This window comes from Bufo gargarizans, chromosome 4, assembly GCF_014858855.1.
Source record: "Bufo gargarizans isolate SCDJY-AF-19 chromosome 4, ASM1485885v1, whole genome shotgun sequence".
Taxonomy (NCBI): domain Eukaryota; kingdom Metazoa; phylum Chordata; class Amphibia; order Anura; family Bufonidae; genus Bufo; species Bufo gargarizans.
This window is the reverse complement of record NC_058083.1, coordinates 432,813,705-432,839,077: the sequence shown is the minus strand read 5'-3', so window position 1 is coordinate 432,839,077 and position 25,373 is coordinate 432,813,705. Positions and strand designations below refer to the sequence as shown.

Genomic DNA, 25,373 nt, shown 5'->3' with positions numbered 1-25,373 from the left:
TTAGGATATGAAGGGTTTATGTGCTGTCTGATTAATAACCTGGTTAGTACCCCTGGAACGCCTCTGGCACACGAACGATACGGATTAGGTCCGGATGTGTTCAGGAAAGCTCTCACCATTTAGCAATTGTCTGGGTATACGTTCAGTTTTTTCTGCACGTGTGCAATCCGTTTTCATGCGTTTTTCACGCGCGTGATAAAAAAACCTGAAGGTTTACAAGCAACATCTCCTAGCAACCATCAGTGAAAAACGCATCGCACTCGCTTCCGGATGCAATGCATTTTTATACTGAAGTCCCATTTACTTCTATGGGGCCAGGGCTGCGTGGAAAACGCAGAATATAGAACATGCTGTGATTTTTCACGTCAACGCACAAGTGATGTGTGAAAAACAATGTTCATGTATGCAGACCCATTGGAATGAATTGGTCTGGATTCAGTGCGACCGGAATGCGTTCACATTGCACCCGTGCGGAAAACTCGCTCGTGTGAAAGGGGCCTGAATGCGCCTCCCTGTGGTTTTTCTTCTCGGGTTCCAGTTGTCACAGTTTGGCCACTTATTCAGGATTGCAGTTCTGCTCTTGTTTCCATTCACTGCGGCTTCTTGCTGTACGAGGATGGATTGACATGTGTCTCCTCCTTAGATTTTAAGCAGAAGCGCCTGTCATTAAATGCTGACACATGCAGGGTGTGCGCCAGTCATACGTGTAACCTGCCGTCCTAATTACACCCACACCTTTAGCTTACTGACAGTAAGGCTGAGTTCACACAGTGTTTGGTCAGTGATTGTGAACCCCAGCGGGGATAATCCCCGTACGTAGAGTCTTGCTCATCGCTTCCATTATCATCTGCTGTGGGACGACCAAATGTTTAACAATTTATTTATTTTTTTGCAGGGGGGGGGAGGCTCCTGCTGCAGTCTGTTGTGTTAAAGCCAGACAGTGGGGAGGAGGAGGGGCAGCACAGGGGCTCAGTGGTTGGCGCCGTTGCCTGCAGCACCGGGGGCCTTGATTCAAAGCCTGAATAATATCTGCATGGACGTTGTGTTCTCCCCGTGTTCCCATGGCTTACATGTTGTATTCCAAAACATACAGATGTAGCAGAGCTAAAAGGAATGGTTAAAGGGACACTGACAGGCCCAAAAAGCATATTTAGGGGTATATATGACAGTATAGGTCTTATAAAGGGTATTAGAATCATCTAAGTATCCCCCCTGTCCGCCTCGTAAATACAGTAAAAAGAAGTTTTATAACCTGCTTTCCTGGCGTTCAATCTGCCCAAGGGGCGGAGCTTCATATCAATTTGCGCCCAGCCAGCCTCGCCACAACTGTCGTTTGAAGCGCCGCCCAGCTCATCAATATTCACTGAGCTGGGCGGCTACTCTGAAGCGCTGTACCAGTGTCCCCGGCCATCTTCAGCGCATGCGCCCGGCACCCTCACTGGCCGGGATTGCATCGCGCGTCTGCTTTTATGAGCATGCGCCGGGCACAGCGCATGCGCATAAAGCAGACGCGCGATGCGATCCCGGCCAGTGAGGGTGCCGGGCGCATGCGCTGAAGATGGCCGGGGACACTAGTACAGCGCTTCAGAGTAGCCGCCCAGCTCAGTGAATATTGATGAGCTGGGCGGCGCTTCAAACGGCAGTCAGTTGTGGCGAGGCTGGCTGGGCGCAAATTGATATGAAGCACCACCCCTTGGGCAGATTGAACACCAGGAAAGCAGGTTATAAAACTTCTTTTTACTGTATTTATGAGGCGGACAGGGGGGATACTTAGATGATTCTAATACCCTTTATAAGACCTATACTGTCATATATACCCCTAAATATGCTTTTTGGGCCTGTCAGTGTCCCTTTAAGGGTTGTCTCATCTCAGACAATGATATGCCCCCATTGTCTTATAGGTGCGGGTCCCACCGCTGGGACCCGCACCTATATCCAGAACGGAGCCCCGACAGTGTTGGAGGACGCACTGCGCATGCGCAGCTGCCCTCCATTCATTTTCTATGGGGCCACCAAAAATAGCCGAGCACTTGCTCGGCTATTTCCTTCGGGCGCATAGAAGTGAATGGGAGCAATGGCCAATCATGCGCGGTGTGCTCCTATTCACTTCTATGGGCAGCCGGCTTGGTAGTGGACGGACAGGAGTCATCCAGCTACCACCTTGCGGGGCTGAGTTCCCGATATAGGTGCAGGTCCCAGCGGTGTGACCCGCACCTATAAGGCAATGGGGGCGTATCCTAGCGACATACCCCCATTGTCTGTGACGAGACAATCCCTTTAAGTAAACAGTGGCAAGAAAATGGTAATTGTCTTTTTCAATAGTTTTCGATGCCTTCTGTCAGGAGAAGCACAGATCCTTTCAGCGAATTTGATTGTGAGTCCCCGGGGGCAGCAGGGACTGAGGTGACCGCAATCTCTGTACCTGGAGCCCAAGTGGTCATTTCTTGCTGATTCCTTTCATTTCCATCTGGAGGCAAACAAAGGGGCGAGGGTTGTCAGTTTTGTGGTCGGAGGGGGGGAGGCTCCTGCTACAGACACAGGACAGTGGGGAGGAGGAGGGGACACGACTGATCGCCACGATACACAGAAAAGACTTCTTGTGTTTTTCTCAGTTTTTATTTTATTAGGAGACAAATGGCACAGGAGGAAGTGCATTTTCTGTGTCTAATGTTCCTCTTCCTTAGAGCGTATAGTGCAGGGGGACAGATCATAGGGCTGTTGTGTAATAATGTTGTACCCGACACAATCTGTAATGTCGTAATCTAGTATAATGTGTGCAGCTAGAACTGGTGCTGGAGAGGAGGATTTAGCAATAAAGAGGGCAGTGACTTCTTCTGAATCATAGGTACGCCGCTGTGCCCTCACTTCCTCATGTAGGTATTACTCCTGGAGCATCTTCAGGATATGTGGATAGGTGCCGGTCCCATGGGGCCTCGTTGTGCACTGCTGGGAATGGAAAGTAGCCATGGCTGGGGGCTCTCTCCATTCCCTGCTGTGGGACTTCCGAAAATAGGTAAGAGCGTTCAGCTGTTTCTAGTAGTCCCATAGCAGTGATTGGATAAAACTGCGCATGTGCAGCTCCTCTCGGCTCATGGCGGCATGCCACAAGGCCTCTTTTTAAGATAGGCGTGAGTCCCAGAAGGACCCACACTTATCGGACGTGTGAATATTTCATAGAGGGAATCTGTAACCAGTGACCTCCCTATCCAACTGTTCCTGCGTTATGATACTTTTTATTAGTATGCAACTTAGGCCTTTGGTGCAATGAGGGCGTCACCATTGCTCTTGTTGCACCAAAGCTCCACTCCTTTCTGTGGCCAGCCCCTCCCTGGCTGCTTTACTTGACAGGGTCTCGCTCCTCCGCTTGGCTGCAGTCTGTTTCGGTTTTGCTTAGTTACTTCTGTTAAAAAAAAAAAAAAAAAAAAAAGTAAAATTACCGCAGGGTGACTTTACACACAATAAAATGTATTCTAAACGATAATCTCTTTTCTTTTTCACAGTACGTACAGTGGAAAAGTATTCCGTGCCACCTTTACATGCCTGGCGCTGGCACTCTTCATACCGTCGCTGGCAGCATTATGTTTTCTCGAAAGCCCAATAGAGCCACAGTATCTAAGGTACGGCTAATCTGACACAATTGTGATGTTTTGCCTACTTGTCAAAATCAGTTACTAACCTTAGAAGGGCACAGGACCCTCTTGGACCCGCACCTACTTCCATAACGAGATCCCCAAAGTGAGCGGAGAGCAGCTGTGCATGCGCAGCCTCCTTCTATTTATTTTCTATTTTCAACAGTGCTATAGAAGTGAATGGAGCGGTGGCCTCACTTGGGAGGTGCACTCTCCACTTATTTCTATAAGACATCCGAAAACAGCTGAGCGCGCTCACTGTGCTTTTTTCAGAACTTCCATAGAATTGAATGGAAAGCAGGCTGCGCATGCACGGTGCACTCTTTCGAGGGCCTGTATTAGAGATAGGTGTGGGTATTACAGGTAGGATATGCCAACAAAGTCCAAGAAGATACTTTATATTACTCCTTTAATGCTGTTTTATGGCAGAGAGAAGTGGCTTATAATGGCATGGACAGGCCATCATTATTAATACCCCTTTAAAGAGGACCTGTCACCTCTCCTGACACGCCTGCTTTAATAGCTCCATGCATTCCCCATGTAATAACAGTTCTGGAGCATCTATTCTTATGGCTCTATGTTGTGCCATTCCTTTATTATTTCTACTAGAAGTTATGAATAATTGCTAGCAGTCTGCAGTAAGGGTACAGAGGGGCGGTAACCAGTTGGGGGGGGGTGTCCCTGCACAATCTGAAATTGGCAGCACTGATTGGATAGAGTGAGTCTGTGCAGGTACACGCCCCCAACTGGTTACCTCCCCTCTGTACCCTTACTGCAGACTGCTAGGAATTCATTCATAACTTCTAGTAGAAATAACAAAGGAATGGCACATCATAGAGCAAAAAGAATAGATGCTCCGGAATTGTTATTACATGGGGAAGGCATGTAGCTATTAAAACAGGCATCTCAGGAGAGGTGACAGGTTCTCTCTTAGGATGAAGAATGCCCAATCCCTTAGGCTCCTTTTCCTGGTTTAGCCTCAAGCCATATCCATTACCAACCCAGTGACTCCACTTCTCCTATTGGCCCCCTGGACCTTTCTTTACTATTATTAAGCATGTAAGGCTACATAGTTGGGTTCCAGAGTCAGGACTAAGAGTCCTGTTACAGCGGCCAGTGGGACTCTTGAACCGGTAAGTACAACTAGATTGTTTAGTGTTGTAGGTCAGAATGGAGGCAGTGTAAACCTCTCGTCGGATTAATAGCCACGCATGCAAATGCTTATATAAGGGACCATGGGAGTCTGTCAGCGATCGCTGGTAACCGATTGTTTAGTAGTGTTATACCACTGACATTAGTATTGATTTGTACTATATATTTGTGTTGTATGTTTTAGCTTTCAAGCTCCACCTCTGATGACTGGTGTCCTGGAGCCAAATGTGAAACTGAGAAAAGCTGAGCGATTGTACGAGGGCCAACTAGTGGGTCCAGAATCGATAGTGAACATCGGAGGTAGGTTATTTATAAAAAAAAAAAAAAAATATTTATTTTCTTTGAGCGTGTGAAGAAAATCTTAAGGATTTGCAGATTTGTATTAAAGGGCATCTGTCAGCAGTTTTGTACCTATGATACTGGCTGACCTGTTGCATGTGTGCCTGGCAGGTGAAGGCATCTGTGTTGGTCCCATGTTCATATGTGCCCGCATTGCTGAGAAACATGATGTTTTAACCCCTTAAGGACACATGACGTACCGGTACGGCATGTTTCCCGAGTCCTTAAGGACACATGACGTACCGGTACGTCATGGCTTTAAATAGCGATGCCGGCGCCGCGGGGGTTAATCGGAACGGGATGCCGGCTGAAATCATTCAGCCGGCATCCTGTAACAATGCAGGGGGGGGTCATTTGACCCCCCCGCATCGACGATCGCAGAAAACCGCAGGTCAATTCAGACCTGCGGTTTTCTGCGTTTCCGGTCCATTCGGGTGTCCTGTGACCCGATGAACCGGAAAAAGACTGCGATCGGTGGCGTAATTTTACACCACCAATCGCAGTCCGAGGATTTGCAGAGGCGGAGCTGGCCCTGGTGCTGAACGCCGCTGTCCAGGGTGCTGATTGGTGCAGGGGAGAGAGGCGCGAGATTCAAACTTCCTGCGCTCCTCTCTCCCCTCCTCTTCCTGTCCAGCACCCTGACCGTGCAGCATCGTCCAGCACCAGCTCCTGTGTCCCCCTAATCGGCATCCATCACCCTCCTGCACCCATCGCCACCCAGGTAGGTTAGGGTCAGTGAGGGAGAGGCACCTTTAGGCAGGGATAGAAGGGAAAAGTTAGAAAAAAAAAGCACATTTATTCCAAACTTTTTTTTTTTCAGCTACCAGACCCCAGACCCCCCTTGCCACTTGCCCCCCCCCCCAGACCCTTCCCCCACGACCACTTTTTTTTTCTCTGCGTGCGCTGACTGGCCGGCACTTTTTAGCGTCCGTCCACTGTTAGCGCATCGCCCGCCCCACCACCCCACCGACCGCTGATCAGCGTTGAACCGCTGATCAGCAAGTTTGAACTTTTTTTTTTTTTTTTTTGCCCATTTTCACTTGCCCATTTTTTTTGCCTGGACTTTTTAGTACGTGAACACCCGTGCCCCCACACACACGCACATAGAATAAAGGTTTACACGCACGCACGCACATACACACGCGCACACACACCCATGGCCCGCCGGCTGTTCTCGGCCGAGGAGGCATATGCCCAGATTGCCTCCGACTCTGAGAGCCCCAGTGAGGATGAGGATGACCCCACGTTCCTTTTGTCATCCGCATCCTCCTCATCATCATCGGATGACGATGAGCCACCAAGGCAGCGGAGACGCCGCCAGGCGGAGCCAGGGGCCACACATGCTAGGGATCCTGTGGCCCACCCTAGTACGAGCCGCCCTGGGGTTCGTACTGGTTTCCCGGCCCACCAAATAAGTTCACCGGAGCCCCCTGCCGATGAACTTAGCTGGTGTCCCCCAGTGGACTTTGAGCCTGAGATTCCGGATTTCGCTGGCAATCCTGGAATCCAGATTCCCACAGTGGGGTTTACTGAAATATACTTTTTTAGTTTTTTTTTCAGTAACCCACTGGTGAATCTGATGGTGGAGCAGACGAATCTGTATGCCCAACAGTTCGTCGCTCAAAACCCGGGCTCATTTTTGGCTAGACCCGGTGGCTGGATGCCGGTCAGTGCAGCCGAGATGAGGACATTTTGGGGCCTCGTGCTGCATATGGGTCTAGTGCAAAAACCCAGTGTCAGGCTGTACTGGAGTGGGGACGTCCTATACCAGACCCCACTGTACAGTACGGCCATGACACGCTCCCGGTTTGAGGCCATCCGGAAATGTCTGCATTATTCCGATAATGCAGCATGTCCCCCCCCGAAGTGATCCTGCCTATGACCGGCTGTACAAGATACGGCCGGTCATCGATCACTTTGGGGCCACATTTCAGCAGGCCTACGTACCTGGAAGGGAGGTCGCGGTTGATGAGTCTCTCGTTGCGTTCAAGGGGAGACTCAGTTTCCGCCAATACATTCCCACAAAGCGGGCGAGGTTTGGCGTGAAGCTATACAAAATTTGTGAGAGTACCTCAGGGTACACTTACAAATTTCGTGTGTACGAGGGGCGAGATTCCCGGATTCAACCACCAGAATGTCCCCCCACTCTGGGTGTTACCGGGAAACTCGTGTGGGACCTTATGTACCCACTGCTGGATAAGGGTTACCACTTGTACGTGGACAACTTTTATACCAGCATTCCCTTGTTCAGGTCTCTTGCCGCCAGATCCACGTTCGCTTGTGGGACCGTGCGGAAAAATCAACGCGGCCTCCCTGCCCACCCCCTCCAGGTACCTATCCCCAGGGGTGAGACCCGTGCCCTTACCAGTGGAAGCCTGTTGCTGGTCAGGTATAAGGACAAGAGGGATGTCCTTATGCTGTCCACAATCCACGGTAACAGCACCACCCCAGTCTCTGTGCGAGGTACCACGGCAACGGTCCTCAAGCCCGATTGTATCGTCGACTACAATCGGTATATGGGAGGAGTTGATCTCTCTGATCAAGTCCTCAAGCCATATAATGCCATGCGCAAAACCCGGGCATGGTACAAAAAAGTTGCGGTCTACTTGGTACAGGTTGCCATGTACAACTCTTTTGTACTATCCCGAAGCGCTGGCAGCACAGGGACATTCCTCCAATTCTATGAGGCAGTCCTCAAGGACCTGATCTTTTCGGACCGGGAAAGAGCAGGCCGGAGTACCTCGGGAACTGGAGGCGCCCGGATCGTCCCTGGCCAACACTTTCCAGGTGTGGTCCCCCATACTGGAAAGAAGGGACGAACCCAAAAAAGATGCAGAGTGTGTCACAAGAGGGGGATACGGAAGGACACCACAACTCAATGTGACACGTGCCCCGATCATCCGGGCCTCTGCATTATCGATTGCTTCAGGGAGTATCACACTTCCATGGAGTACTAAATTTTTATAATCTCCAACAGTCCACTAGAGAACATAAAACACTATGGCTCTCAGACTTTGGAGACACAGAAACAATTTTTTTTTCCCCAAAAAAATATTAGTTTTAGTGCAGGCATCCTCAAACTGCGGCCCTCCAGATGTTGTAAAACTATAACTCCCAGCATGCCCAGACAACCTACAGCCATCAGCAGGGCATGGTGGGAATTGTAGTTTTACAACATCTGGAGGGCCGCAGTTTTAGGATGCCTGCTTAGTGTCTCCAAAGTCTGAGAGCCATACATATTGGGCATCGTCGCGTGCGTAAGTCGTCGCTATAAAAATAACGTTTGACCAAACCCCTCGGATGAACGGTGTTAAAAATATAAAATAAAAACGGTGCCAAAACACCCATTTTTGGGCAAAATTTCCATTTGAATCCTTTTTTTCCAGTAATAAAGCAAGGGTTAACAGCCAAAAAAAACTCAATATTTATGGCCCTGATTCTGTAGTTTGCAGAAACACCCCATATGTGGTCGTAAATGGCTATATAGCCGCACGGCAGGGCATAGAACGAAGGGAACTCCATATGGTTTCTGGAAGGCAGATTTTGATGGACAGTTTTTTTTTTTTTTGACACCATGTCCCATTAGAAGCCCCCCCTGATGTAGCCTAGACTAGAAACTCCAAAAAAGTGACCCCATCTAAGAAACTACACCCCTCAAGGTATTCAAAAGTTACTTTATAAACTTTGTTAACCCTTTAGGTGTTCCACAAAACTAAATAGCAAATGTAGAAAAATTTTAGAATTTTATTTTTTTGTTACCTTGCCTCAAAAAAGTGTAATATAGAGCAACCAAAAATCATATTTACCCCTAAAATAGTACCAAAACAACAACCACCTTATCCCATAGTTTCCTAGATGGGGTCACTTTTATGGAGTTTCTACTCTAGGGGTGCATCAGGGGGCTTGAAAGGGTACATGGTGTAAATAAACCAGTCCAGCAAAATCTGCCTTCTAAAAACCGTATGGCGTTCCCCTTCTTCTATGTCCTGCCGTTTAGCCAAATAGTAGTTTACGACCACATTTGGGGTGTTTCTGCAAACTACAGAATCAGGGCAACCCATTTTGAGTTTTGTTTGGCTGTTAACCCATTTTTTTCAGTAATAAAGTAAGGGTTAAAATGGAAAATTTTCCAAAAAATAGAAATTTCTAAATTGTTTCTCCATCTGCCATTAACTCTTGTGGAACACCTAAAGGGTTAACAAAGTTTGTAAACCCAGTTTTGAATACCTTGAGGGGTGTACTTTCTTAGATGGAGTCACTTTTTTGAAATTTCTATTCTAGGGGTGCAACAGGGGGCTTCAAATGGGACATGGTATAAACAAAACCAGTCCTGCAAAATCTGCCTTCCAAAACCCATATGGTGTTCCCCTCTTTCTACGTGCTCCCGTTTGGCCAAACAGTAGTTTACGACCACATATGGGGTGTTTCTGCAAACTACAGAATCAGGGCAACCCATTTTGAGTTTTGTTTGGCAGTTAACCCTTGTTTTTTTTCCTGGAAAAAATTGATTATATTGGAAAATTTTCCAAAAAATCTAAATTCTAAAAATGTATGTCCATTTGCCATGAAGTGTTGTGGAAGACCTAAAGGGTTAACAAAGTTTGTAAAAACAGTTTTGAATACCTTGAGGGGTGTAGTTTCTAGAATGGGGTCATTTTTGGGTGGTTTCTATTATGTAAGCCTCACAAAGTGACTTCAAACCTGAACTGGTCCATAAAAAGTGGGATTTTGAAGATTTCTGAAAATTTCAAAATTTGCTTCTAAACTTCTAAGCCTTGTAACATCCCCAGAAAATAAAATATCATTCCCAAAATGCTACAAACATGAAGTAGACATATGGGGAATGTAAAGTCATCACAATTTTTGGGGGTATTACTATGTATTACAGAAGTAGAGAAACTGAAACTTTGAAATTTGCAAATTTTTCAAAATTTTTGGTAAATATGGTATTTTTTTATGCAAAAAAATTAACTTTTTTGACCCAATTTTAGCCGTGTCATGAAGTACAATATGCGACGAAAAAACAATCTCAGAACGGCCTGGGTAAGTCAAAGCGTTTTAAAGTTATCAGCACTTAAAGTGACAGTGGTCAGATTTGCAAAAAATGGCCTGGTCCTTAAGGTGAAATAGGGCTGTGTCCTTAAGGGGTTAATATATGGAAATGAGCCTCTAGGAGCAACTGGGCCTTGCCCTTACACCGAGAGGCTCTGCTCTCTCTGCAACTTTTGTACCCTCTCAATCAAAGTGGAGCGGTTGCGGCAGTTGTAAAATAAAAAAAAAAGATATACTCTCCTCTTTCTCCTGTGCTGTTCTCTACGCTGCCGTTCAGGTCAGTTTTTGGGCTGCAGCAGGGATTTGCAGGTATATAGCACTTGACAGCTGTAGCCAGTCCCTGTCTTCAGTGGTCTTGTGCCGTATACAAACAACCACAACTTGGCATCCAAACATACGGTATATGCAGCCGGACAGGAAGCCTTAAAGGGGTTGTCTCACTTCAGCAAATAGCATTTATTATGTACAAGCCACTTACTAATGTATTGTGATTGTCCATATTGCTTCCATTGCTGGCTGGATTCATTTTTCCACCACATTATACACTGGTCGTTTCCATGGTTACGACCACTCTGCAATCCATTAGCATGGCTGTGCTTGCACACTATAGTGTGATCTTTCGGTCCCGGCCACCAGAGAGGCTGCCGCTTTTTCCTATGGTGTGCAAGCAAGGCCATTGTGGACGGATTGAAGGGTGGTCGTAACCATGGAAACGGGCAGTGTATAATGTGATGGAAAAATGAATCGAGCCAGCAAAGTAGGCAATATGGACAATCACAATACATTAGTAAGTGGCTTGTATTAACTTTCTGTACATAATAAATGTCACTTGCTGAAGTGAGACAACCCCTTTTTAAGAGCACATCTGGTTTGGCACAATAGAGGGGTAAGTATTGAGCAGAATGTCTGTCTTCTGTAGCTCGGCACACCGTAAAGTTTTCACAAAAAGCCAGAGAACCCCTTTAAGCATTCAGATCAAGGTACTGGCTTGAAAAATATAGAATATTTTCCTTGGACTGCACCTTTAAACTACCATAGTTTTTTTTTTTTTTTTTTTTTTTTTTTTTTACTTTTTAAAAAGCAAGAACTGTGTGATATATGCATTTGTAAGATTTATTTATAATGAGGTTTTTCCCTAGATGTCCTGTTTACTGGCACGGCTGATGGGCAGATTCTGAAGATTGAAGATGACAAAATCCACACCATAGCAAGACTCGGGAAACCTCCTTGTGGTGAGAAATATAATTTAATAACGGCATATTTTGTAACGCAGCTTAGTTAGGTGGCATATGCTAGCGGAATATTAAACACATTTTTGTAGTGATGTCTTTCCACCCTTAGTGTTTTGGAGTCATTTATTTATTTATTTTTTAATTGCAACATGCTACTTAAAGCACATGTGCAATGTCTGGTGTTGTGTGTGTGTGTGTGTGTGTGTGTGTGTTTTTTTTTTTGGTATTTTTTGCATTGTGTGTTTTTGTTTGTTTTGTTTTTCTATGTAGAGCTGAAGCAGTACTGATAAAAAGTGACACCATGGGGTGTGGGGGGCACATAGTGTCATCAAAGAAAAACATTAAAAATCACCAGCTGCTTAAACGCCTCAAAAATCTACAAAAACCTATGATCAACTCGAACATTTATTTTTATTTTTTTATTGGCCCCAAAAAAACGCTATGAACAGTGTGTATGTCTAGGAACCCTAAAGGTGTGTTCTGGGGTCAGAACTTTGATGGTCTTGTCTTCAGGATAGAAGGATAGGTTATCAGTATCACATCGGTGGGGGTCCGTCCCTCGGCAGCCCCACTGATCGGCTGTTTGAAGGCGCAGCAGCCTACTTAGATGCTATAGAAGGAAATGATTTTAAGGATCTTTTCTTTTTCCCCAGTTTGTGCCTCAGACAGGTCCAAGCAAGACATTGCCGGGGGTTATTCTCCTGCGCTCTCGCAGGGTTGGGATGATTGACAGCAGGGGCTCATTGTGCAAAAATACATAAGTTCGACCAATTACTTTGCATTTGTTAAATGATCCCATTGATATAATTAAAGGCTTCAGGAAATGCTGGGTTTATCCCTATTGTTATGTTCCTGTAATCCTGGAAGTAACTAATGCTGACTGGCACGTATGCTATGCGGCGGTGTAAAGTGGTAAAAATAAAACCTATAGACTTGGCCTACATGACATACACGTCAGCTGTGGGACTTGTATAGGTGTGTGCCTTTCTACGTCATGTCCAAGGGAAGCGGCTCAGCTCTGAGGGTCATAGCAAAGGCTTTAAATACTTCTGGAATATTTTAGTTTATTTTTAATACATTTGCCCAAAATTCTTCAATCTTGATGTTTCATTATAATTGAAAAGAAATCTATTTTAGAATAAGACTGTAATATAAAGTAGATGTCACCATTTGGTATGACTAGAATTAAAGGAACCCGTCACTGTCTGAATAGACACATAGCTGGGGTTCATAGTAACATAGTACATAAGGCTGAAAAAAAGACATTTGTCCATCCAGTTCGGCCTGTCATCCTGCAAGTTGATCCAGAGGAAGGCAAAAGAAACTGAGGTAGAAGCAAATTTTCCTCACTTTAGGGGAATAAAAAATTCCTTCCCGACTCCAATAAGGCAATCAGAATAACTCCCTGGATCAACGACCCCTCTCTAGTAGCTATAGCCTGTAATATTTATTAAAATGCTGCTTTCTCGCCCAGTTTCCTTGGGGGACACAGAAGACCTTGGGTATAGCTCATCTCCATAGGAGGCGTGACACTAAGTGAAAACTGTTAAGCCCCTCCTCCACAGCTATACCCTCAGCCTGGAGAGAGACTGCCAGTTTTTGCTTAGTGTCCAAGGAGGCAAGACACTCCCTGCTACTGCAGGGCTGATTCTCCTTGTTTAAATTTTGATTTTTACTTTTTTCTTTTCTTTTTGTTCCAGATCATCAGGGACAACAGAGTCGCACTAGACCTCTCTGTTTCTCCCGGGGTCGAGCTGCGCCAGTGCCGGTCATCCGCACTGCTGCCTCCCCCACAGAAGGCAAGGTGGACCAGGGCAGCCCAGCTCCCCTGTATCCCGCCAGCGCAAGGGTCGCCCGCACGCCAAGCCCCTCTTCCAGCGTCCTGCCACTACGGTGCCAGTAGCTGAAGGGGCGACCCTGCTGGAATGGACCGAGGGTGAAGACGGCTATGGTGAGAGATTGGCTTCTCCAGCCCTACGACCCCCCCCTTTCCACCACCACCCACACCACCCGGTCTCCTGCGGGCCTAACCCCCCCCCCCCCCCCCCCCCATGGCCCATACTGTGCCTCTCTGAACAGCTTTCATAGCTGTGATGGTGAATGCCTTGCCTCTGATGGCAGAGGTCATGAGTTCGAATCCCTGGACAAACCTTAACCCTTCCACTGCTGGATCTAGGCTGGCCCCTGGGGTGCCGCAGGGCGGCAATCTGCTCCCTGCTCCCCCCCTCCCCCTCCTGGCCCCATAGGACATGCAGCTGCTGTCCCCCTTTATCTTTTGATGTCCCGCCGGTATATGATACTACGCGGGCACCCGATCTCGGGGTCCCCCCATCTCCTTACCGGAGCGTTGCTCAGGGCCTGGGGCCCGCTCCTGACAGACCTCGCCTCCGGCCGGCATGGACATTCCGGTGCGGCCGGGCGCCGCAATGACCTGCTGGGCCGCCATCGGGCCTGCGGGGCCGCAATTCCGGCACTCCATTTGGGCCCGACTCTTCCGGCCTGCGGGGTGGGCTCCCGCGGCCGGTTTAATGCGCCGCTCGGCCTCAGTCCCGGCGGTATATAATACTATGCGGCCCCGGTCGGCCGGGCGCCGCACAAATTTAGGCCCCGGCTTTACGGCCTACTAGGCCGCGAAAGTCTGGCCTTTGTTGGAGGGGGCGGGTACTTCTCCAGGCGCAAATTCTTCCCGCCTGGGGCTTCCTCCGCCCCCAGTGGATCGCAGCGCCGGCCCCCAGGCCGGCTCCCTGTTAACCCTTTGGGTGCAGGCCGGCTCCCAATGGGCCTGTATGGTTGGCCACCCCTTTTTTCTCTTGCATCAAGAGAATCTGTGCCCTATATGGTGGTTCCCCTTTAGCCTCAGAGAGGCTGTTTTAAAAAAAAAAAAAAAAAAAAAAAAAAATATGAAATAATAATGAATAAACAGATGTCTAACAGATTCTTGTGGGCTGCGCAGGACGCTGCAGCCCCTTCCATAGGCAGCATGGTTTCGCGCTCCCAGCCTGCGTCGCTGCCAGGTGCATTTCCCCTTTTAGGCGGTTTCTTGCCCTCTCCCGGGATGCAGCGCGGGCCAAGTGCATGCGGTCAGTTCTGTAGGCAGCATTCGTCACCCTCTCCAGGTATGGTGCCTGCCATGGGCATGACCCCCCCCCTCCCAGGCGGGATACTGCACTCTCCCTGGCTGCGGGCTGGCCCTGTGTATGACCTTCTTAGGCGCGGTGCTGGCCATGTGCACGACCCCCTTCCATAGGCGGAACGCTGCACTCTCACTGGATTCGCTGCCAGCCGTGTGCGTGACCCCCTTCCATAGGCGGAATACTGCACTCTCACCGGATACGGTGCTGGCCATGTGCACGTCCCCCTTCCATAGGCGGAACGCTGCACTCTCACTGGATTCGCTGCCAGCCGTGTGCGTGACCCCCTTCCATAGGCGGAATACTGCACTCTCACCGGATACGGTGCTGGCCATGTGCACGTCCCCCTTCCATAGGCGGAACGCAGCACTCTCACTGGATTCGCTGCCGGCCGTGTGCGTGACCAACTTCCATAGGCGGAATACTGCACCCTCACCGGATACGGTACTGGCCATGTGCACGTCCCCCTTCCATTGGCGGAACGCAGCACTCTCGCTGGATTCGCGGTCGACCATGTGCGTGACCCCCTTCCATTGGCGGAACGCTATACTCTCACTGGATTTGTTGCCGATCATGTGCATGTCCCCCTTTTATTAGGCGGAAATCTGCACTCTCACCGGATGCGGTACTGGCCAGGTGCACGACACGCTTCCATAGGCGGAACGCTGCACTTTCACTGGATTTGCGGCTGGCCATAGGCATGACCCCCTTCCATAGGTGGTATGCTGCACTCTCATTGGATTCGCTGCCGGCCTTGGGCACGCCTCCTTCCCTCAGGCGGCATGCATACACTCCCTCTGTCTGTGGTTGTTCTCTCGCCGGTGCGTTGCTGGCCATGTGCATGAACCCCTTCCATGGCGGGGTGCTTGCACTCTCGCTGGATCCGCTGTCAGCCATGTGCATGGCCCCTCTTCCGTGGGCGGTGTACGCACTCTCACTGGATTCGCATTCGCTGCCGGCCATGGGCATGCCTCCCTTCCTCAGGCGACATACACACATTCTCACTGACTGTGTTTGTCTCTCGCCAGTACGTTGCTGGTTATGTGCATGACTCCCGTACATGGCAGGGTGCTCTCACTCTCCCTGGATGAGATGCTGGCCATGTGCATGACGCCCGCTGCACGTGCAAGCGGGCGTCATGTTTACACATCGCACCAGCGCCGTACATGGGTGGAACGCTTGCACTCCCATTGGATTCGGTGCTGGCCTTGTGTGTGACCACCCCTCATTCCATGGGCGGACCTTTGCACGCTCATGAGATTCACGGCTGTCCTTGTACGTGCTGTGCTGGACTTGTACATGTCCCCTTCATTGGCGGAGTGGTTGCACTCTCACAAAGTTCGGTGTTGGGGGAATTATTGCACGCTCTCTTAATGCTAGGATAACCCTGTGCATGTCCCCCTTTCACTAGGTGGACCTCCTGCGCTCCTGCAGGATTGTATGGTATGTCCTATGTCTCTGGAGTAGGTACGGCCTTAGGCGTCACCCCCTTTTGGGGTGGGCCTTTGCACTCTTGCCGACTGCAGTTTGCCAGGTACATTTCCCCTCTTTCGGGGCGGACTGCTTACGTTCCATCGCGTGCCATGCTAGGCTTATGCATAACTCCCTTTCAGGTTGCACTTTGCACTTCCATAGATGCTGGGGCACTCTGTGGCTGGCCCTCTTCTCTGAGTGTCTTTTTTGCAGGGAGCGGCCGTTCTTGTGCGTTGTTTGGGCCGTTTCTGCCTTCTCCTCCCGTAGGTGGGTTGGCCTTCGCACTGCTTACGGGGCTGCTCGTACGTATGCTTCCCCTCCTTCCTGCGACATCCCTTTGTTCTCTTGGGTTACTTGCCGCAAGCCTTGCACTCGTCTCTACAGAGATCGTTCTGTCCACCTGACCCGGAGGGCTCTGTGCTCTCTACTGCACCGAGCTGGGTGGTACTCATTCATTTCGTTGGCCCTTCCTCCCGGGAAGTGTTCGTGGTTCCTAGATGCGTGCTGTTGTCTGCAGCGCCCCTCGGATTCTTCGTTGGCTCTGGCGGGACTGTGGTTCCTTCGCCTATTACCATTTCCTCCTCTTCGGATGCAGTGTGGTATGAGTCCTTCCTCTTGGCGCCCTCTACGCTTCGGTCTGATCTGCTACCAGGTTCGGGCCACTCTTCTCGGGTAGATCACCCAACTTCTCTTGGATGCTCTATTACCCAGGTCCGGAGGACTTCCACCTTGGGTTCTTCAGGGTATTTGCCTTCTGCGAGGCGGTGAACCTGGCGTCTCACAGTGTAGCAGGGTTCTGCTTTTGGGCTGTCCTATGACTTCCCTGCTGCCCACTCCTCCTTTCGGTTGGGGGGTGTGATGCCGGCCTCTGTCTCGACTACCTTGTCTCGCCGGCTCTGTTTGGCTCCCCGTTCGGTACAGATCACGCCGATGTGGCTTCTGCCCGGCCAGGCTTCAGAGGCTGTTCCTTCACTGTCCTCCCCTCTGGGGGGAGCATGGTTGTTCATGTGGATGGTTCCGGTGTTCCTTTGGTCTCGTACTGTCTCCCTTGTTCACACTGGCTGTATTTGCTGTGTGCCTCTTGCTGGGTCTACCGCGTTCTGTCCTCCCGCTGGGTGCAGATTGCGTTTTCCATTCTAGGCTATGGTCCTGCTGTAGACTTACCTTCTTGGTAACTTGGGGGGACTGCCCTTCGGTCCAGATTGTCCTGTCTTGTCCTGGCATCTGGCGGATGCTGGGCGGACCCTTCGGTTCCCTTCCGTCTGTCCTTCTGCTCCCCCACTCCGGGTGGATACGGGACAACGTTGCTCGGAGGCCGACGGGACCAGTTTTTGCCGACCCTTCTGCCCGTGTTACTGGTCTGCGCCTGGTCACATTGGGTTTTTATCCGCTTGCCCAGGTGACTCCAGCGGGCTCGCTACTGTTCGCTCCTGGCTGTGTTTCGTCCAGGATCTGTCGTTGGACTTAGGGTTTTTTGTCTGGGTGTCGGTGGGTAGCTGGGCATTCCCCACTCTGCCCTTCTCCCCCCCATGGTTCTGTCTTTCTCCAGTCCGGCCTGGACCTGGGACTGGGACTCCTTTGCTTGAAGTGTCAAGTGTCGGCGCTGTCCTTCCTCTTCCAGCGTTCCCCGGCCCTCGGGGCATGTCCAGACCTTCTTCCTCGGAGTGGCTCTTTGGTTCCTCTGTACTGTACTCTCGGCGCTCCAATCTTGTCCTTGGAGCCGTTACAGGAGTTCTCTCTACCCCTTCTGTCCTGTACGGTTGTGTTCCGTATCAGTCGTGTCTCTGACGGGTGCCGGAATGGCCCCTTTTTTTGTTACGAGCTTTGTCTTTTCCAGGACAGGGCTGTTCTGCATCCCGTTTCTTCCTTCCTTCCTTCCTTCTGAAGGTGGTGTTTGCCTTTCGCTTCAACACCTCACCTATTTGGACGTTGTTTGGGCCTTGCCGTTTTTACTTGGGGATCTCCGACTCTTGCAGTCGTTCGGCCTCTTGGGTTTCCAGGAGGGCTGTGCATAGGGTTGACAGACTCCAGGGTGGTTTTCCTCCGCTTGATCAGATTGGCTATTGCTGAGGTTACCGCACCAAGGGCAGGATTCTGTCTTTGGTGTCACCGTTCCTTTCACCAGAGCGGTCGGTGCCTCCTGGGCCGGAGGCATTGGGCTTCGGCCGTGCATTTGGGCACGGCGGCCACAGGTCTGCCTTGCACGCCTTACTGAGTTCTACAGGGTGCATACTCTGACTTTGGCAGATGCTGCCTTACCCCGCCTGGGTTTACAGGCGGCGGTTCATTGATGCCTTTCGGGTGCTTCACCTTGGTGCTGTGGTCCCTCCCCCTTTTGGACTGCTTTTGAACGTCCCAAGGTCTTCTGTGTCCCCCAAGGAAACTGGGCGAGAAAACGAGATTTTTGTATAACTTACCAGTAAAATCTCTTTCTCGCTCTTTCCTTGGGGGACACAGCACCCACCCATTCATTGTTTTTTCTCTGTACGTTTTCCAAGTTTTTGTTACCCGTTGGGTAGTTGGCTTGTTGGTTCCTTGTTGGACTTTGCCTTTTCTCACTGCTTGGACACGCAACTGGCAGTCTCTCTCTCCAGGCTGAGGGTATAGCTGTGGAGGAGGGGCTTAACAGTTTTCACTTAGTGTCACGCCTCCTATGGAGATGAGCTATACCCAAGGTCTTCTGTGTCCCCCAAGGAAAGAGCGAGAAAGAGATTTTACTGGTAAGTTATACAAAAATCTCGTTTTTCTCTTGTTGATCTGAGGCTCCGTTCCTGAGTAATGACTTTTTTAAAATATGCAAATTAGACCTTTGGTGCAAAGAGGGCATCACCATTGCTCTTGTTGCACACAATATGTTGGCAGCCCCTTCCTGTCTGTTTTGGCATTGTCTGCCTCTCTCGATCAAAGCAGTGACACAGAAAGGAGTGATTCTTGAGTGCAACAAGAGCAATATTGACGCCCTCATTGCACCAAAGGCCTAATGTGCATATTAGGGAAAAGTGTCCTAACTCAGGAACGCAGCCTCGGTGCAACAAAAGAAAAACTGCGTTTTTATCAGGTGAACCACAGCTATGTGTCTATACACACCGTTTGATAGTGAGGTCGCTGGTGACAGATTCCCTTTAAAGGGGTTGGCCACTTGAGCAGAATATTTCGGAAATGGCCATAAGGTGTATGCTGTGGCAGAATGAATCCACAGCATTCTTTGATGTCACCTCCGCTGCCAGTCTGTTGCCTATCACAGTGTCATGGCCTCCGTGTCCCTGGTAAGGAAAAGCACTTTCCATTCACGTAGCCTATTCATGTGACCTGATGCATCAGTTTCTGCTCTGGACAGCAACTGATACAGCGCCTCTTTAGAAAAGGAGGCAGGAGCCTTGGACAGCAAAGTAAGTGGTCATGTGAGAAAACCACTTGACCGCCGCCACTTTTCCTGCCAAGGATGCCACTGTGCTGCAAAGTTTATATAAGCAATGGACCAGCAGCCGGGGGACTTCCTAAGGTGATACAAAGGCATGTCATGGCTTTATTCTGCCATAACATGGGTTTGTCTTGCCTATAAGCCCCCACTCTAACCTGTCCGTGGTCCTGCTGTATCCGCACCGCTGCCCTGCTCCCGGCCTCTTCTGCTCTCCACATGACAGGAAGTGGCTTGGTTCCGTTCCGTGCTTCCGTTCCACTAAAAAATAGAACTATCTTTTTGTGGAACGGACGGATTGCGGACCCCATTCAAGTAAATGGGTCCTCGATCCGCATGTGGCTGCCCCACGGTCGGTGCCCGTGCATTGCGGTCAGCACACGACCTTATTCAGAGCTGTATTAGCGCCGTGCCAACCATGCCTGTCTTCTCAGCTTTTATTATTCATCAGATTATTATCTAAAATAAAATTAATTTTTATATCAGTCAAAACAGTTTGAACTTTTGTGTTCTGGACGAGTCTTTTTTTTATTTATTAGGTGCTCACTTTTTGCTTATTTGTACTTTTTAACAACAGGAACCCGAGACAATGAACCAAACTGTGGAAGACCCCTTGGACTCCGGGTTGGCCCTAATGGGACACTTTTTGTTGCGGATGCTTACCAAGGAATATTTGAAGTGAATCCTGCCACAGGTTTGTGACGCTGGAGGACATTGGTACCTGTGGTGGTGGGGGAATTAATACATTCTCATAGTAACCTTGTGTCTTGTGTAGGTGCGGTGGAGCAGCTCGTGTCTTCCCAGAATCTAGTTCAGGGCAAGAAAATGTCCTTTGTCAATGATCTTGCAGTGACTAGTGATGGCAGGAAGATCTACTTCACGGATTCCAGCAGTAAATGGCAGAGACGGGATTTCCCTTATCTAGTCATGGAAGGCACAGATGATGGCCGGCAAGTATTGCATGAATGTGATAATAGATCTGTGAGACAAATGTGAGGTGTCCGGAAACCATCCAGAACCCTACCAGTGAATAAATGTGTTTTCTTGCTCTTATCTCAAGGGCCTTCCAATGGCCAGATTGTGTTCACGGACAAGAAATCTATCCTTTAGAATTACAGCAGCTATATTATATGTGAGCAGTCCTAGTGATTACAGTCGCTGCACAACCCTCCTGAAGATCTGGTTTTGTGGCTCAATGTCTTCTCATGTGGCTGAAAAGCATAACTTGCCAGGTTTTATGACTCCATTCTAGTGTCCTAACTTAAAGCAGCCTCACAATGTGGCACATACACTCCTTTAGGGGGTTTTCCAGTAGAAAATCTATTTTGGGGTTTCTAAGATGCATAGGAAAATCTTTCTAAGGGTAAGGTCACACCTCTGACGTGGCAGAGGAGATACAGCCTTTCTAGATACTGCCATTCACCACTGGACCCCATTGACTATAATGGAATCAGGTGAGGATCTGACTGCTTTTTGGTAAAAGCCTTTGTTTTTGTCCGGCCATTTTGAAAGCAGTCAGATCCTTGTCTGATCCCATTATAGTCAATGGGGTCCGACGGTGATTAGCTGCATCTGGAAACTGTGAACGACAGCAAGCTGTTCTCTGCTGGAATAGCCTGCCGGATCAGTTGAACGGAAGTGTGCACCTGCCCTAAAAAGTGTTTGCATCTTATAATCGTCAGTTGGGGGGGCTCGAAAGTGCTCAGTCATGTCCAGCAGTCCCAAAGAGTATGACTGGAGCAGCAGTGCGTATGCCCGATTGCTATTGCATTCAAACCATGCACACTGGACACCCATTCTTGTGACCGTTGAAGATCCCAGCAGTTAGATCCCCACTGATCACACAGGTATCCCCTATCCTGTGGAGAAGTTATCATTCTGGGAATTCCCCTGATTGAACAGAGCGCTCATAAAGCACTCTGCCTGATCACTGACACAACTGTTCAGCTGCAAAATACTTCCTTCCCCCTACCCAACCATGAACAATGCAGAGCAGCAGAAGATGTGGTCAACCTTCTGTCATGGAGAGAACTGTGCCATCAGAAGAACGCGCCGTTGTTCATAGGGGTCTTGCAATAGGCGATGCATCTCCCAGCTATGTAAATGAGACTTCCATGTTCCTCCTGGTGACCTATATAAATATATCTACCTCTACGTTCATACAATACAGGTATTACCCGTTTTCAGGTATAAAATACAGACCTGGATTTTCTTGCATATGCGGAAAATATTTGAAAGTTTTATGCACAAGAAAATGTAGGGATCTGTGTACGGTGTGAGCCATGTTACCTCTTGTACAGCGCTGTTCAGATTGTATTCCTGGCGTTGTCCTAGATTACAGCTGCTGCTACATTGCTAGGACTAGAGGCATGGAGGGACAGGTAGAGATAGTAAGCAGCTCCGACCTGTGACAACTTGTACCGACTGTCAAGAGTTATTTAAAAGTTTTGACAAGATATATCGGGATTATGCTCAATTGTGTTTGCCGTAAGGAAACCTGTAAAGTAGGGTGTTTTCTGACACCGATGAATCCCTGTCCATTCATCTACCTGACATGTCATATGATTACCCTAATCCTTCAATTATGTTGCTTTGTAGCTTGCTGGAGTATGACACATTGACAAAGGAGGTGAAGGTTTTGATGGGAGGATTACGATTTGCCAATGGTGTGCAGCTATCTCCTGCTGAAGATTTTGTGCTTGTAGCTGAAACCACAATGGCGCGTGTGAGGAGGTAAGTGCTGGCGGTGTGTACTGCACTCCCTCCTGCATCACCCAAACTGATGAGGGGCATGGAGGGTCTTGGCTATGACGAAAGATTAAAAGACTTACATTTTATTTAGTCTTGAGAAGAGACTTCTTAGGGGGGACATGATTAACCTATACAAATATATAAATGGACCATACAAAAAAATAAGGTGAAAAACTGTTCCATGTAAAATGCCCTCAAAAGACAAGGGGGCACTGCCTCCGACTGGAGAATAAAAAGTTCAGTCTCTAGAAGCGTCAAAGCTTCTTTACTATAAGAGCTGTGAATCTGTGGAATAGACTTCCTCAGGACGTGGTCACAGCAGGAACAGTGGACAGTTTTATAAAGGGTTTAGATGAATTCTGAAAAGTAAATGTAAAGTAAACATTAATGCTTATAAAAATGTGTAGAAATCGGAGTCTCACGTACTTCTAGGATTTGCGTCCCTACCTATCCCTTGGTTGAACTTGATGGACTTATGTCTTTTTTCAACCGTATTCGCTATGTAAAGTCAATGACTTGCTGTGAGGAAACTTTGTTTGTACATCAAGCATGGAACCTCAAAGAAAGACCCATAGTCTTCCACTTCCTAAGGCCTCATCCGCACGGCCGTGTCTGTATTTTGGTCTGCTTAAAGAGTCCAACAGTGTATAGAGACTTTTTGGCAGTGCACTATGGAAAAATAATATTCAAAGAGGTAGGAAAGCGAACCCTCTCGCTAGTGCCACCTTGTGGAAATGGCTCCCTATGAGTCAAAATCCGACTTTAACAAGCCTTGAGACATAAGGAAAAATAGCCAATCCAAATATCTGACAACTGTTCATCCATACACCGCTGGTCTCCTTAAGAAGACCTAGCACGCTGCCTGAGCTGTATCCAAGGCATCGCACTTAGCCAGCCACGAGGGGCAAGCTCCCGAAACAGCTGTCATGTCCCAAGGCTTGTTAAAAAGTCAGATTTTGATTCACAGGGAGCCACAACCACAAGGTGGCGCTGGCGAGATGGTTAACTTTCCTTGGGACATAACTCTTTACATCTCGCTCCCATACAACAGAAATGACTTTTTCTTGTCTGAAATATGGACCAGAACAGGACATGCTCTAAAAAAAAATTGCAGAACAGCCGCACAGATCCGCAAGAAATATAGATGTGTGGGTGGCCCCATAGAAATAAATAGGTCATTGTGCTATCCTCAGAAATACAGCCAGCACATGGATGAAAAATACGGTCGCGTACATGAGGCCTTAATGGAAGTATTGTGCATTGGTTACTTTTGTAAAATTAATTCCAGAATATGAGGGGGGGATTGCCCAAAGCAACCTAATAGGGGATTAAAAGTTGTAATCCAGCTCATTGTTAATGGTGATCTTTTCACTTTTTTACATTGGAGTAGTAGAAAAATACCCCCCCCCCCCCTTCTTCAAACCTAAACAAAATCCATTTCCCGCCTGGCAGCCAATTTTTCACGCTGCATATTCTATCTTTAAAGGGGTTTTATCACTTCAGCAAATAGCATTTATTATGTAGAGGAGTCACTTACTAATGTATTGTGATTGTCCATATTTCTTCCTTTGTTGGCTGGATTCATTTTTCCATCACATTATACACTGTTTATTTACATGGTTACGGCCACCCTGCAATCCATCTGTGTTGGCCGTGCTTGCACACTATAGGAAAAAGCACTAGCCTGTAGTGTGCAAGCACAACCACCACTGCTGGATTGCAGGGTGGTGATAACCATGGCTATGAGCAGTGCATAATGTGGAAAATGAATCCAGCTAGCAAAGGAGGCAATATGGATAATAACAAAACATTAGTAAGTGGCTTTGTATTAACTTCCTCTACATAATAAATGCTGTTTGCTGCAGTGAGAGAATCCCTTTAAGTTCATTGCTTAGAGCTTTGTGCACCAATGAGCATGACTCGGCACGTTAGAGAACCCCCCCCCCCCATCCCAATTCTTTGTTAGTGATCACAGCAGGGGCCACCCCCCCGCTGCTGGCTGCTCTATGTAGCTTTACTCATTTCTCTGCAATGCAGAAGATAACCAGAACAGCCACTGTGTTTTCTCTGTCTGGCAGGAGTGGTCTGTGACAGAGATAGAGATTTTAGAGAGAGATAGAATATATATATATATTCTATTAGCAGATGTCACTTTATTTCTTAATACCATCTGGCTCCAATGCATTTTTTGCCCAAAATAGCTATTTTTAATTTTTTATTTTTTTTGTCCAACCACTGCAGAGCTCTGTACAACGCACTGTAAAACGCATAACCGATGCAAACCAATGCTTCCCTATGGGACTGGTTCACATTTTCACGTTTTACAGCGCGTTTGAACGCGCTGAAAAACGCCCGACGCATAAACAAGTTCTTGAGCTTCTTTGGGGCGTTTTGTCGCGCGTTCCCGTACATAGACTTTCAGGAACGCGCGACAATGGGCGTTCGCTTGTCTCTGTATGCGCGATTGCAAACGCCCGTACAATCACGTATACAGGTGTATAGAACGCTCAGGTGTGAACCCAGGGTTAGACATTGTATAGAGCGGCGGGGCACATGCACAACCAGCGCTCCATTAAACTCCACCTTACTGTGTATGTGCAGTGAGCAGGAACTTGGGACTTAGGAACCCCCTTTGTGATGACCAGTAGGGGTCTTAGTGGTGCAGCCCTTTTAATTCTTACTTATCAAAATAAATGAGAGCTAGCTGGTCAATAATCGCACGTTTGTGGGAAGTTGAGGCTGTGTCTACACGTGATTTAATTCTGCCGATTTGTCGTCTGAATATTTTCGTGTAGAAATCCGCAGCGTTGTACAGTACCAGCAAAGTGGATAAGTCGAATAGGCGCGGGTCTAGCCTCTGGGACCCGCACCTATCTCTAGAATAGGGCCCCAAAGCGAAAGAGAGCACACTGTGCATGCGTGGCCTGCTCTCTATTCACTTCTATTGGATTTCCGAAAAGTGCCAACCAAGCACACAGACTATTTTTGGAAGTACCATAGAAATAAATGGAGGGTGGCTGCGTGTGCGCAGCAGCCCTCCGCTCATTTGGGGGTCCATTCTAGAGAAGGGTTTAGGTCCAACTTCTGGGAACAGCACCTATCTAACATTGGTGGCGTATTACTAGAATATGCCACCAGTGTCTCAAGTGAGACAACCCCTTTAAGTGCAGAATATATTCTGTCAATATAGTGCAAT

General features: G+C 48.4%; 1 protein-coding gene across 2 annotated transcripts in view; it reads left to right on the top strand.

The window, feature by feature from the left end:
• LOC122934710 (adipocyte plasma membrane associated protein) overlaps positions 1-25,373 on the top strand; it is a 45,106-nt gene that overhangs the window by 9,253 nt on the left and 10,480 nt on the right. For both annotated transcript variants that reach the window (XM_044290367.1, XM_044290366.1), the window contains exons 2-7: positions 3,501-3,617; positions 4,966-5,081; positions 11,312-11,404; positions 20,004-20,120; positions 20,202-20,376; positions 22,025-22,159. In XM_044290367.1, coding sequence (XP_044146302.1) covers positions 3,501-3,617; positions 4,966-5,081; positions 11,312-11,404; positions 20,004-20,120; positions 20,202-20,376; positions 22,025-22,159 — 753 coding nt within the window. The remainder of the gene's footprint in view (positions 1-3,500; positions 3,618-4,965; positions 5,082-11,311; positions 11,405-20,003; positions 20,121-20,201; positions 20,377-22,024; positions 22,160-25,373) is intronic.